The sequence below is a fragment of the Phaseolus vulgaris genome, chromosome 7 (assembly GCF_000499845.2).
Source record: "Phaseolus vulgaris cultivar G19833 chromosome 7, P. vulgaris v2.0, whole genome shotgun sequence".
Taxonomy (NCBI): Eukaryota; Viridiplantae; Streptophyta; class Magnoliopsida; order Fabales; family Fabaceae; genus Phaseolus; species Phaseolus vulgaris.
The window spans coordinates 34,689,227-34,702,037 of record NC_023753.2 but is presented as its reverse complement, the minus strand read 5'-3'; the positions used below and the strand labels follow the sequence as shown (position 1 = coordinate 34,702,037).

The 12,811-nt window shown below is 36.1% G+C and overlaps 1 protein-coding gene across 2 annotated transcripts; it reads left to right on the top strand.

Moving 5' to 3' along the window:
* Window positions 1–1,000: 1,000 nt before the first annotated feature.
* Window positions 1,001–12,265, top strand: LOC137830294 (protein ROS1A-like). 2 transcript variants are annotated; one of them, XM_068637554.1, is made up of 20 exons: window positions 1,001–1,531; window positions 1,657–2,228; window positions 2,651–5,497; window positions 5,585–5,962; window positions 6,718–6,808; window positions 6,892–8,182; window positions 8,261–8,340; window positions 8,534–8,618; window positions 8,690–8,781; window positions 8,851–8,919; window positions 9,053–9,089; window positions 9,169–9,251; window positions 9,508–9,978; window positions 10,226–10,262; window positions 10,344–10,401; window positions 10,553–10,695; window positions 10,839–10,904; window positions 11,019–11,133; window positions 11,223–11,261; window positions 11,725–12,265. In XM_068637554.1, exons 2-20 carry the CDS (start codon window positions 1,820–1,822, stop codon window positions 11,961–11,963), a joined length of 6,630 nt encoding a protein of 2,209 aa, XP_068493655.1. In that variant the 5' UTR covers window positions 1,001–1,531; window positions 1,657–1,819; the 3' UTR covers window positions 11,964–12,265. The 2 variants fall into 2 exon arrangements, with proteins under 2 accessions (XP_068493655.1, XP_068493656.1); XM_068637555.1 differs by lacking the exons at window positions 10,226–10,262; window positions 10,344–10,401; window positions 10,553–10,695; ... (2 more) ...; window positions 11,223–11,261; window positions 11,725–12,265 and having other exon boundaries at window positions 9,441–9,569.
* The last annotated feature ends 546 nt before the right edge of the window (window positions 12,266–12,811 follow it).

The following is a 12,811-nucleotide window of genomic DNA, read 5'->3' as shown; positions in this document are numbered from 1 at the left end:
ATACATGTAATTATTATAGATCAAATATTATATGTTCAATTATCTCGAGCATTAATAAATTATCTCGATCATTAATGAAGTTGTAAACGAAATTAATAAAAATAATTTGTGTAAAAATTTAACTTTTTTATTAAACTAAAAGTAAAATATCTTAATACTTATTATATTTAACCGAATATTTATCTATTCATTTTACATATCATAAGAAAGAAAAAATAAAAACAAAAGTTCAAGAAAACTTTTTAAAAATAAATAAAATCATTTTTTTTAATTTTAATAAAACTAAAAATATTATTAGATAAAATGTGTTTGATGACTAGAAAAATCATATTTTTTAAAATTGTGGGCAAAGGTAGAAATTTAAAGCGATTTTAAAAGTTTAATGAAATTATTCATCTATTCTTAAATGATAATAATATATTAAAATTAAATTTAAATAAATTTATATACTTATTTTATATGCATAAAATAATGTATGAATTCAAGACTTATTCTCTTAGATTTGCATGAATGTTAATGTTACTTCATGTCCATTAAAATTATTGTAATTGTTGTCCAACTATGATTAAAGCTATTAATTTTAATGATGTTCATGTTTTTCATAAAGATAATAAATATGTTTGATAGGTTGAAATTAGACGTTATTTTCAACAATGATTTCATATTTTGTTTTACTTTACTTTGCCATGGTTTACTACCTTGTATATCTCCCGAGATTTCTCTAGCAATGAATACAGTTTATGAGTTTGAATGTAGATTTTATTAATGCACACGAACTTTGATTTGTTTTTTTTTTATAATGTTTTTTTATTGTTTTGTTTTATTTCAATATATTATTTTTCTCTTAAGAATATATGATGCTTAAGTTTTAAAATGCGATTTTTTTGTAAAAATATTTTCAAATGAATAGTATTTATATAAAAAAGGTATATTGAGATTAAATTTTAAAATAAAGTTGATGCATCAAACATTTATATATGAATAACATTATTCTTTATTCGCCCTAGTTGATCATCTTCTTTCACTTTATGAATGATGAAGGAGATAAATATGAAAGTGAAAATTAAAATATATTTATTCCATTTCCTTTAAATGTTGATTTCTTCAACCGAGTGCAAGATAGAAGTGAAATTAACCTAGCTCGGAATGCACATTGAGCCATATAGAATTTTGTGTTCCTTCTCTCTCTCCCTGCTCACTCCGTCAGAACTCACAACTTAGCACTTACCCTCACATACATGAGATATCTAGATCTCCAGCATTGACTCTGTGTAACTAACTTCCCCATGAACTTGTTTTAATTTCCTTTTGGTTTGCCGCATGGAAGAAACTGCGGTCATGCAGAGCCAGAAACGGAGATTCCAAAGAGAATAATCAACAAGCCAGTATTTTGCTTCTGCTTTGTGGTTTTCCATAGTCTAGAAGTTTTGGATTTTTTTTGAAATAATTGGGCAGAAATAAATTATTCGATCCCTTCTGCAATTACCTAGTAGTCACATGCTTCATCACCCACCGATTACTCGCCGACAAGGTATTACAAACCTACCTTTGTCAATGTTGCTTTATTGCATCAACTGGAAACTGTATCTCTGATTTTGTTATTCAGTTTCACGAATTTATTACATTTATTTCACATTCTATATACTTTTTAATTAGGTTCAACCGTAGAAGTGCTCCTTCTAGTGAGGAAAAGATCGTGATTGAATAAAGTTGTGACCTTTATGGGGAAACTGAGCTTCTGAGAGCACCCTGAGATAGTCCCAGGCAGCAATTTAATTCTTTTATCTTTTCCTTGACGTTTTTCATTGAAGAGAAGTGAATGGAGGTTGGGGAGATGGGTAGAAAGGAGCCAGAAGTTGAGGTTCCTTTGGTCCCTGCCACTCCTATTAAGCCTGTTCCTCTAAAACCAGTGCCGATCTACACACCTGGGGAGATTAACCAAATGGGTTATCATGCAAATGGAGCAGTTGCATGTGTTGAATTTTTAATTGGCCAAGAGAAATTGTGTAGGTCGGATGTTGGGTCAAACGTCGCAGGTGACTGTGGCAAAACTTGTGAACATACAGCTTCGGATGCTGCCTCCAGCTTCAGCAAACTCGGGTTTTGTGAACATTTGTTCGCAGTTGAGGCTGAATCGAGGAACTCTAGTGTGACACAAGGGAATAATGAAGGATTGAAAAATCCATTTGTTCCTTCAGTCATCCTTGACAATATGCGAGACCCTCAGGGTAAGTCCTATTTTTTGTTCTTGCTACTCTTCGTGTGATAGCTTTATAAGATTTTCCCTCCATGTCTCTCTGGAACGGTGCACCAATAATGATCGTACCAAGCCGAACACTGATGATGACGTAGAGCAATAAAAAAATGAGCCACAGCTAGAGTGAGGGTATAGCCGGTAAATTAGACTGGGATGTTACGCATACTATATTAAAGTCCATTTTAGTATTGAAATGAGGAGAGTATGAATGCGAAGTTGATTGCATGCACTTTTCTCCTTGAAACTATGTTTGCCTTGTAACGTTCATAAAACCTGCACAGCAAGCATAACACCCACCATTTTCTTATAAGTTTCTGCTTTAATTTCCTTTTATTACTTGATCTATCTAGGATCACATTGCTCTTACACTTTGCATACTCTCTTTTGGGACAGAAACATACATTGCTTGCTGTAGCAACACAACTTCACAGGATACCCCATTTACACTTGACAATGCCAACAAAGAAAACAGACAAATAGCATCAATGCAAATCAATATGGAAGAAAATGATCCAGGAGGGGAAGAGAGAACTGGCCATGCCAGTAAGCTTGACAGTAATGTCCTGCCGAGCAGCAAAGAACTCTGTGACCCTGCCATTGAATTTGGTGCTATTTCTTCACCATTCAAAGAGAATCAAAACCAAGATATGGGAAGCAATCTTGATACCGATCTTAATAAAACACCACAACAAAAACCGAGGAGAAGAAAGCACCGTCCCAAGGTCATCAAAGAAGGCAAACCCAAAAGAACTCCGAAGCCTGTTACCCCAAAGCCTGTTAAATCAAAAGAAAACCCAACTGTGAAGAGGAAATATGTGAGAAAGAATGCCCTGAGCAAGACTTCTATTCCTCCAATGGAAGTGACTAGAGAATTGACAAAAGAAATGTCTGGAACTGCCAAAATGTCTTGTAAAAGAGCCATAAATTTTGACATGGGAACTAGAGATGAAAGTTCTGCTGCCATAGAAAACACAATTGCACTATTGGGAAAAGGAAATGGTGTGAATGTAGGCCTTGCAGACGATCTAGACACTTCTGTGAAGCAGGCGTCAAACAGTTACACATCACTACCAGAAGACACACAAGCCCTGAATATATTTCCTTTGGGAAGAAAAGGCTGGGGAACAAAGCCAGAGGAAAAGCCAGCTCCCAAGAGGAAGTATGTGAAAAGGAAAGGAGTGAACGTGACTTCAGCTCCTGCAGCCGAAATGACTAAAGAGATGCCCCAATATACCCAAATGCCATGTACAGAGTCCATAAATTTTGATGGCAGGGCAAGAGATCAAAGTTGTGCAGTCAAAGAGAATGCAACAGTACATCCTGGTAGTGAGATTGGTGTAGTCAGTCAGGAAATGAATGCAGGCCTACAAAACTATCTTAACACTTCCATTATGCAGCCATCAAACGATTGCATGTCATTAGCAGAAGACTCAAGTGCCCTAAATACATCTTCAGGAAGAAAAGGCTCCGTGACAGAACCAGAAGAAAACTCAGCTGTCAAGAAGAATACAAGAAGGAAAAAGGTGAATGAGACTTCTCCAACAGAAGTGACTGGAGAAATGACTACAGAAAATGTGCCTGAGTCAGCCCAAATGTCATATGCAGGGTCTGTAAAATTTTATTTGAGAACAAGAGATCAAAGTCATGCAATCCAAGAGAATCCTATTGTCATTCCAGGCAGTGAAATTGGTCTAGTCATGCAGGATACTAATGTAGGCTTTGCGTATGATCTAAACACTGCCATGAAGCTGACACCATACAGTTACATGTCATTACCAGAAGAAACACAAGCCAATACATCTTCAAGAAAAAAAAGATCTGGGACAAAGCCAGAGGAAAACCCAACTGCTAAGAGGAAGTATGTGAGAAAGAAAGGAGTGAAGACATCTGCTCCTCCAATAGAAGTACCAGGAGAATTGACCAGAGAAAAGATGTCTGCATCTGCCCAAACATCATGCACACAGTCCATAAATTTTGATGAAAGAGCAAGAGAAAAAAGTTATGCAGTCAAAGAGAATCTAAGCGGACATCCAGGCAGTGAAATGAATGTAAGCCTTGCTTATGATTTTAACACTTCCACAAAGCAGACATTAAATGAAGACATGACACCACCTAAGGACGCACAAGCCCCAGGTCCATCCTCAAAAATCAATCTCCCTGGGACAAAGACAAAAGAAAACCTGACCAGCAAGAGGAAGAATGTGAGGAAAAAAGAATTGAATCTGACTGAAACAGTGATACATAAATCTAACAATATGTCATGGAAAAACTCTATAAAAAATTTAGATTCGCCCTTTGGAAAGGAAAATATGGCGTTAGATGAAACAAAAGTAGGTCTCACCTATAATCAAGACACTTGGATGAATGCAACTTCAACTAATTGCATTCCATCGTCTGAGAGAACACAAGACCCTAGTTCGTCTATTTTAAAATACACCCACCTTGGGGAAAAGCTGAATGCCAACTCTGTAGGGAACAAAAACAAAGGTCAGGCAACTACTCAGGATGGAAATATCTGTAATAGTCAAAGTTCAACCATAAGGTTACAAATGGTTGGTACAAAGAGGAAATGTTCTGGTAGCTTTAGTCATGCAGATGACAGCAACATGAATCTGACTGGTGCACACTATAATGAATTGTCATCATACCAGGCTAGCTTTTGCCCTCAGTTTCCAAACGTACAGAAGAAAATGAGAACTGAAAAGGAGAAAACTTCTGCCACAGACATCACATCTGTGACTGCAACAAAAGAACTCCAACAGACATACCCTCAGGAAGATGCTCTAGGACATCCTTATGCATCAAGCTCTAGCTGCTGTATTTATGGATCTGGATATAATACAATAGGAGTCCCAGTCATTAGTGAATTTACTGAAAAATTCATTGATGATACTCCAACATTTGACGAGTTTATCTTGTCTTTGAAAAGGATGGCAGAAAGGTCTAAAACCTCTAATTGTGATTCTGGTTCTCCAACCAGAATTAGGAACTGTGATACTGAACCAAATTATACTACAAAACAAGTAGAGATCTCTGGCAGAGAAACATGTGGGGATGCAAAAAGACCTCAAACATGCACTGGTGCTTTAGTCGCCGAGACACCTACAACACTTCCAAAAAAGAAGCGGAATAGAAAGAAAAAGGTCCTATCCAGTTCAGCACATTCTAGCACAAACGGGATGCTACAGCACCATAATTTTACTTTGGGAAATTACTCTATGGCAGTGGGGAAGTCATCAGGTTTGAACTGAATCCTTATTTTTGCGTTAATAACATTATACATCGGAAAGGACAAATAATTCCACCATGAAATTTTTTGCACTGCAGATGTTGCTTCAGAAGTACTGTGGAAAACCATGAACTATGTTGATGCATTAGCATTGCAGTTTAGACGACTAAACATAGACACAGAAGCCAGAGACCTCTCAATTCATGAGCAGAATGCACTTGTTCTGTATAAACAGAAAAACAGCCTTCTCCGTGTAGATGGAGCCATTGTGCCCTTTCAGATAAAGAAACAGCATCTACGACCAAAGGTTGACCTTGATGATGAGACTGATAGAGTGTGGAAGCTTTTGTTGCTTGATATAAACAGTCCTGGAATTGACGGAACAGATGAAGACAAGGCCAAATGGTGGGAAGAAGAGCGAAATGTGTTCCGAGGACGAGCAGACTCATTTATTGCACGAATGCATCTTGTACAAGGTATCATGTTTGACATTATTCACCTTTGAAACTCCTAGCAAGGCACAAACTTACATGTGATCAATGAAGTGAAAGAAATGAGAAAACGAAGATGCAAGACAAAACAACATCTTAAAATAGTAAACATTATCTGTCTACCTACTTCTCATGAATGTGATTAGGATGGTAAACCCTACCTCCAACAACTATAACAAGAACAGTCATCCCAGACCACCACAACCATGAGTTAAGAAATGATTATATGTGAACTACCTAGGTCAGTGATAATATAAAAAGAATGATGGATGAGTTTATCTCTGATTAAAAAATTTAAAGTACCTAAACTTTGGTGATCATATACTGGGGGTTTTCCAGGAATTGATTAAAGGAAAGAAAGTTGTAAAAGTAAGACAGGTATAATAGCAACCATATCTCATTTATTCTTATATTCAACATCTCTTATATGTAACAAATGATCAAAGACAGTACCTGCTGTTTCATTATAGTGCAATGTGAAATAAATATCTGAAATATTTGTTCAAGTGTAGTATACATAAATCTCAATGACTTGATCTAATTTGACTAAGATATATAGCACTTAATGAAATAGCGTAATGAAACCACACTCTCAAGATGTTACAGCTTTGAAGGAAATAAAATAATTGCAATTTTATCTTGAAAGAAGACTATGCAGAAAATCTCTACAGACCATGAACAATCAACAACTTCATATTATAAGAGTTTCTTCATACACTAATATGTATCATAATCAACAGGAGACAGACGATTTTCTCGATGGAAAGGATCAGTTGTGGATTCAGTGGTTGGAGTTTTCCTCACCCAGAATGTCTCTGACCATCTTTCCAGGTATAAGCTCTTCAAGCTTAATTTTGGTAAATTTATAAATTTGATGTCAGGCCACAGTAACATTTTCTATTCTCTGTTGGCAGCTCTGCATTTATGTCTCTTGCTGCTCGATTTCCCAAAAATTCAGGCAGCATGTGCAAAGCACAACAGGCAGAAGACACAAGGCTGGTAGAAGAACCACAAGTGCATGTAGTTGAACCAGATGAGGGCACTGAATGGAACGTAAAATTATTGAATCAATCTGTTTATGACCAGAGTTCTTTGACAGTAGATATAGTTGAGCATTCTGGAGAAAAAGAAGCCATCAACAGCAATGATTCCTGTGGAACTACCAGCAGTGTAATTAGCTTGTCAGATGAATCAAACTCCAGATTGTCAGTATCATCTCAACAAAATATTAAGGAACACTGTAGTCCAATGGAGAGTAGACTATGTTGTTCCACAATTGAGGAAAGAGAAGAAAAATCATGTTATGATGGTGATAGGAAAGAGTTAATTGACATAGTTTCATCCCAAGGCTCTGTCATTTCATCTCAAATTTCTGGAGATTTTTCAAATGATCAAAATCCTGAGAAAATAGGATCATGCTCTGATAGCAACTCAGAAGTAGAAGTTCTGTCCAACACAGCAAAGTACAATCATTTTGATAGTAACACTTCTTTCAGTAAACTCCTCGAAATGGTTAGTTCAACCAAGTTTTATGAAGATAACAATCATAAAAGCAAATCAAATGAGAACTTCAGAGATGCATATGATCAACCTTTATGTATGGAGCATGACAATCCAATAGAAAGCTTGCAAAAATCAAGTGTTACTCAAGGCTCTTCAGAAGCATCCATCAACGTGTCCCATGACTGCTTTGATCCTTTCAAAACCAAATCATCAACACATGACTTCTTAAAGAAAAATAATGAAAATGACAAGAACAGATCTAGTTTTCAAACAACAGAACCTGCTGGCGAAGTTGCAATTACTCTTTCTCAAACTATCGAGTCTCAAGTCCATCAGGAACAAAGCAATCACCAGCAGCAAAGCTTTTTCAATTTCAACAGCCCTGGACAAACTCAAGATATTATGCAGAAAGAAAGGGGATCAGATCTTGGCAAGCACAAAAGTGCGACAAGGAATGGAACCAATGAGATAAGTTCTGCCCCAATAAAAGTAAAGAGCAAGGAACAAGGAAAAGATAAAAAGGATGATTTTAACTGGGATATTTTAAGAATAGAAGCACAAGCTAAGGCTGGGAAAAGAGAGAAGACAGAAAACACCATGGATTCTTTGGATTGGGAAGCTGTGAGATGTGTAGATGTCGGTGAAATTGCCAATACCATCAAAGAACGGGGTATGAACAACAGGCTTGCAGAACGTATTCAGGTAGAAACAAATCCCTCGAAATCCTACTTATAACTTTCTTGAGACAGACAACCTATGAATGCTGCTTACACTATGCAGAGTTTCCTGAATCGACTGGTTGATGAACATGGAAGCATTGACCTTGAATGGCTGAGAGACGTTCCACCTGACAAAGCAAAGTAAGTCCAGTGGTTAATTAAACTACCTAATGAAGTACTATTTCTCACACAATAAAGTGTGAGCATTTCCTGACTCTGGTTGGAGAAACCAACATCCAGAACTCTCTCAATTCACTAGTAAAACACACACAAGTGATGTTACTTTTTTCCTGTAAGGCAATATAATCATAATAAAATTGATTTATACATACAGAGAATACTTGCTCAGTGTAAAAGGATTGGGATTGAAAAGTGTGGAGTGTGTGCGGCTTTTAACACTGCACCACCTTGCCTTCCCGGTAAGTTGAAAGAAGTATTGTGCAATTACAGGAATATGAAATAAATCTGATAAATTATTGGCATATAACAGGTAGACACAAATGTTGGACGTATAGCAGTACGACTGGGGTGGGTCCCTCTGCAGCCACTGCCTGAATCACTACAGTTGCATCTCCTAGAATTGTGAGTACTACATAAATGATGACACGCTAGTTCTGTTGATAAGAAAACTAACATCATTGCCTTATGTAGGTACCCAGTGTTGGAATCAATACAAAAATACCTCTGGCCTCGACTGTGCAAGCTAGATCAAAAAACACTGTAAAGATTTTATTTCAAATTACTGTAGCAAAATAATATACAAATACATTTTCTGTTCCTGCAAGTTTAGCAAGGGCATAGATATTGATTCTTCGTTTTTGCTTATTGTATGTTATTTTGCAATATATTGCAGATATGAGCTACATTACCAGATGATTACATTTGGAAAGGTATATTGCATTTTCTCAAGAGACTCACCGTACATACCAAAATCCATTATGATAAAGACGAAAACTACAATGAATGCAGGTCTTTTGTACAAAAAGCAAACCAAATTGTAATGCATGCCCAATGAGAGGAGAATGTAGACATTTTGCAAGTGCATTTGCAAGGTATGTATATGTAATACTAAAAATCTTTACAAGCTTTAGTACTCTAGAAGGCACTGGAAGTATTATATGTAGCAATATACAGACTAACTCATTAAATGAAAGTACCTTTGCATTCTATCCTTTTTACAATTGTTTAATTAAGAAATATTTACTTAAATAACAGTTAGAAATTATCTCAATGACGCACAGAACCCAGTAATATCCATGCATTGCAAGTTATGATAGATCAATTACAAATAAACAATATTGTATGCAGTGCAAGGCTTGCACTGCCTGGACCAGAGCAGAAGAGTATAGTTAGCACAGCTGCAAATCGTGTGATTAACCAGAATCCATCTAAAATCATCAGTCAGTTGCACTTGCCTCCCCCAGAGAACACAACCCAAGAAGAAATTCAGCTAACCGAAGTGAGCAAGCCATTGGAATCAAAGTCTGAAATAAATATTTGTCACCCTATCATTGAAGAGCCAACAACTCCAGAACCAGAATGCTCCCTAGTATCACAAACTGATATAGAGGATGCTTTCTATGAGGATTCATGTGAAATTCCTACAATCAAGCTTAACATAGAAGAGTTCACTCTGAATTTACAAAATTACATGCAACAAAAGATGGAACTTCAAGAAGGTGAAATGTCAAAGGCATTGATTGCTTTGAATCCAGAAGCTGCTTCAATTCCTATGCCCAAGCTAAAGAATGTGAGCCGTTTACGAACAGAGCACTGTGTGTAAGTAAAATAACAAACTCATCTCCAATTGCATCACATTGAATGCACAGACGAAATTGCATAATAATTACCTCAAATGCAAGACCAGCAATCAGTAATTACATGTCCAGAATTATAATCCAGCAATATTATATGATGGGAAATAAGTATCTTGCATATAATAGATCTAGAGTTTAGCATGCATCACAACAACCCTGCTACAGCAGTCAATTCTAACAATATATACTGATTGTGTTTACTTTTACAGTTATGAACTCCCAGATACTCATCCTCTTCTGCAAGGGGTTAGTTATTGTTGCATCTGTTAATCAAAGCTATGTTTTGTCCTGCATGTCCCATCTTTTATTAACTATTATGCATTACAGTGGGACACACGAGAGCCTGATGATCCAGGCAAATACCTTCTTGCTATATGGACTCCAGGTAGACAAATAGCAATTTCACTACCTTGCCTCCTTTCAGATGAATTTAGATGCTCTGCTAGCATTTGTCTGCTCCAAATTTTAAAATACATGTTTTCTTTCAGATTTCTGGCGTTTCCTAACTCATTTTCTCAAATAAACTATTACATCAGGTGAAACAGCAAATTCTATACAGCCACCAGAAAGCAAATGTAGCTCCCAAGAAGAATATGGCCAACTCTGTCATGAGAAGGAATGTTTTTCATGCAACAGTTTCAGAGAATCTAATTCACAGATAGTTAGAGGGACACTCCTGGTACTAATGCTTATCAAAATCATTATTTTAACCATATTAGCATAATAATTCGTATGCATTATTTAGGGCTGGGGAGGGAATACATATGCATAGAATTCAAGCATGATAATAGACTGACTTTAGTTCATGATAAATATGAACAGATACCATGTCGAACAGCTATGCGGGGAAGTTTTCCACTAAATGGCACCTATTTCCAAGTCAATGAGGTAAAAAAACGTGTAATTTTTGGAATGTGCAATTTTTGGATTGCTAACTCTATTTTCCTCTTGTACTTATTTATTGAAATATAAGCTAGTACTAAATCGTATAATTTGAAACAGGTATTTTCTGACCATGAGTCCAGTCTTAACCCAATTAGTGTGCCCCGAAGTTGGATCTGGAACCTAAATAGACGAACAGTATATTTTGGAACCTCCGTGCCAACAATATTTAAAGGTAAAGACTTTAGAATTCATAGTAATATATTACGATTTAATGACTATACATCAAACAATGAAGTTGAATATATGATTTCTGCCAATCAGGTTTAACAACTCAAGAAATTCAACAATGCTTTTGGAGAGGTATGATTTAATTCTGAATGTAATCCTGCTTTGTTAATTGAATATCCTACTTTAGCTAGTTCTTATTGGTGTGATTAACATCACTAATTTAAACTTTATAGACTACAGGATCGAAGGACTAAATAAACGCACTTCTACCACTTCATTTGTTAAAAACACTATGGATGCCACCATAACAGACCACCTTACATCATCTATAGCTTTTAGGTTAATTTTGCAAGCATGTAAGCATTATGTATATGCTCACACTTCAAGAAATTGAAAGTGTTACTAAAAGTCTATTTGGACGAGCATCAGCATTCAAAATTGGTATTAATATAACATATGGAAGCATATTGTTAATTAGAGAAAAAAAGGAAATAAATTATTACGAACCATTCTATTCTAATTGAGAGAACCATGTCATAACTGAATAGAAAAGCAGGTATACATATAACAGAACCTATCTGAAAATGTTTTGCAGGTTATGTCTGCGTGCGGGGATTTGACAGGGAAACACGAGCACCCCGTCCTCTGATGGCTAGACTACATTTCCCGGCTAGCAAGTTGGCTAAGACCAAAGAGAAGACAGAAAAGGAGTCTAGTTCGGCAAAATCACGAGGATTGAAATCAAATATAGAACAGCCGGAATTGATTTCTAACAGTAACACTTTTAAGAGAGGGGAAGAAACTGCAGACAAATCAGTATTACTCATCCCATAGTGGGTTGGCCAGTAGCATGTATAAAATGACGAAGTCATTATTTTATTTAGCTTTTCTTTCTTTTTTGCTCACAGACTGAGCGGTTTTTCCAGATTAGGACCCCTAATAATGTACTATTGGTAGCACTTAGCTCTAGTTTCTTGTTTCCAAAAAAAAAATACGTGAAGTGTTGTGAGCCATGTAATGCTATATGAGATGAAGTGAGGCTACTTGCGAAACAGCAAAGTACTTTTTACCCCAACTACTGCTTACATACACTTACGAATATTCTAGATTTGAATGTAATTCCCCTCTCTTCACCAGCGCTGCGCGCACACTTAATCTGATTATAATTTAAGTTCTATCATCATGTAACAATAACGACAAATTCTTATTTCACCAAGTGAAGGTAGTCAAAGTAATACAAAGTACAATTAAAACTCAGTAATATTTACGACGATATTTTCCGACTAGCTGGAAATTATGATTGAAAACTCTAAGACAGCATAGCAAAGAGTAAAATGAAAATCATGATTCCTATTAGCAACGAAAACAACTCTTAACTCAAAAACTGGCAACAGAAAATTGTCTTCAAACAATTTCATGGCCTAAATAAATAGTAATGTTCAATCACTTCATCCAAAAACATGCACACAATAATCGACGCGAACATTGCATACAAAACAAATTTCGCCTTAAACATTGTAATAAGGAACAGTAACTTAACAGAGTAAAATTTTGAAGTGAGGAACAGTGAATTTACATGGAGTGAAGGTTTCGAAGAAGGAAGCGATTATCATAGATTAGAGGTTCTGAACAAGAAAGCGTACCTTGAGAGTTGTTTGGCGCGAACTACATCGATTCAAAGA

Coding starts and splice junctions, on each gene's coding strand:
- LOC137830294 (XM_068637554.1), top strand. CDS start 1,820: ATGGAGGTTGGGGAGATGGGTAGAAAGGAGCCAGAAGTTGAGGTTCCT. Junction 9,979..10,225: donor TTACGAACAGAGCACTGTGT/GTAAGTAAAATA, acceptor TTACTTTTACAG/TTATGAACTCCCAGATACTC. Junction 10,696..10,838: donor TAGTTAGAGGGACACTCCTG/GTACTAATGCTT, acceptor AAATATGAACAG/ATACCATGTCGAACAGCTAT.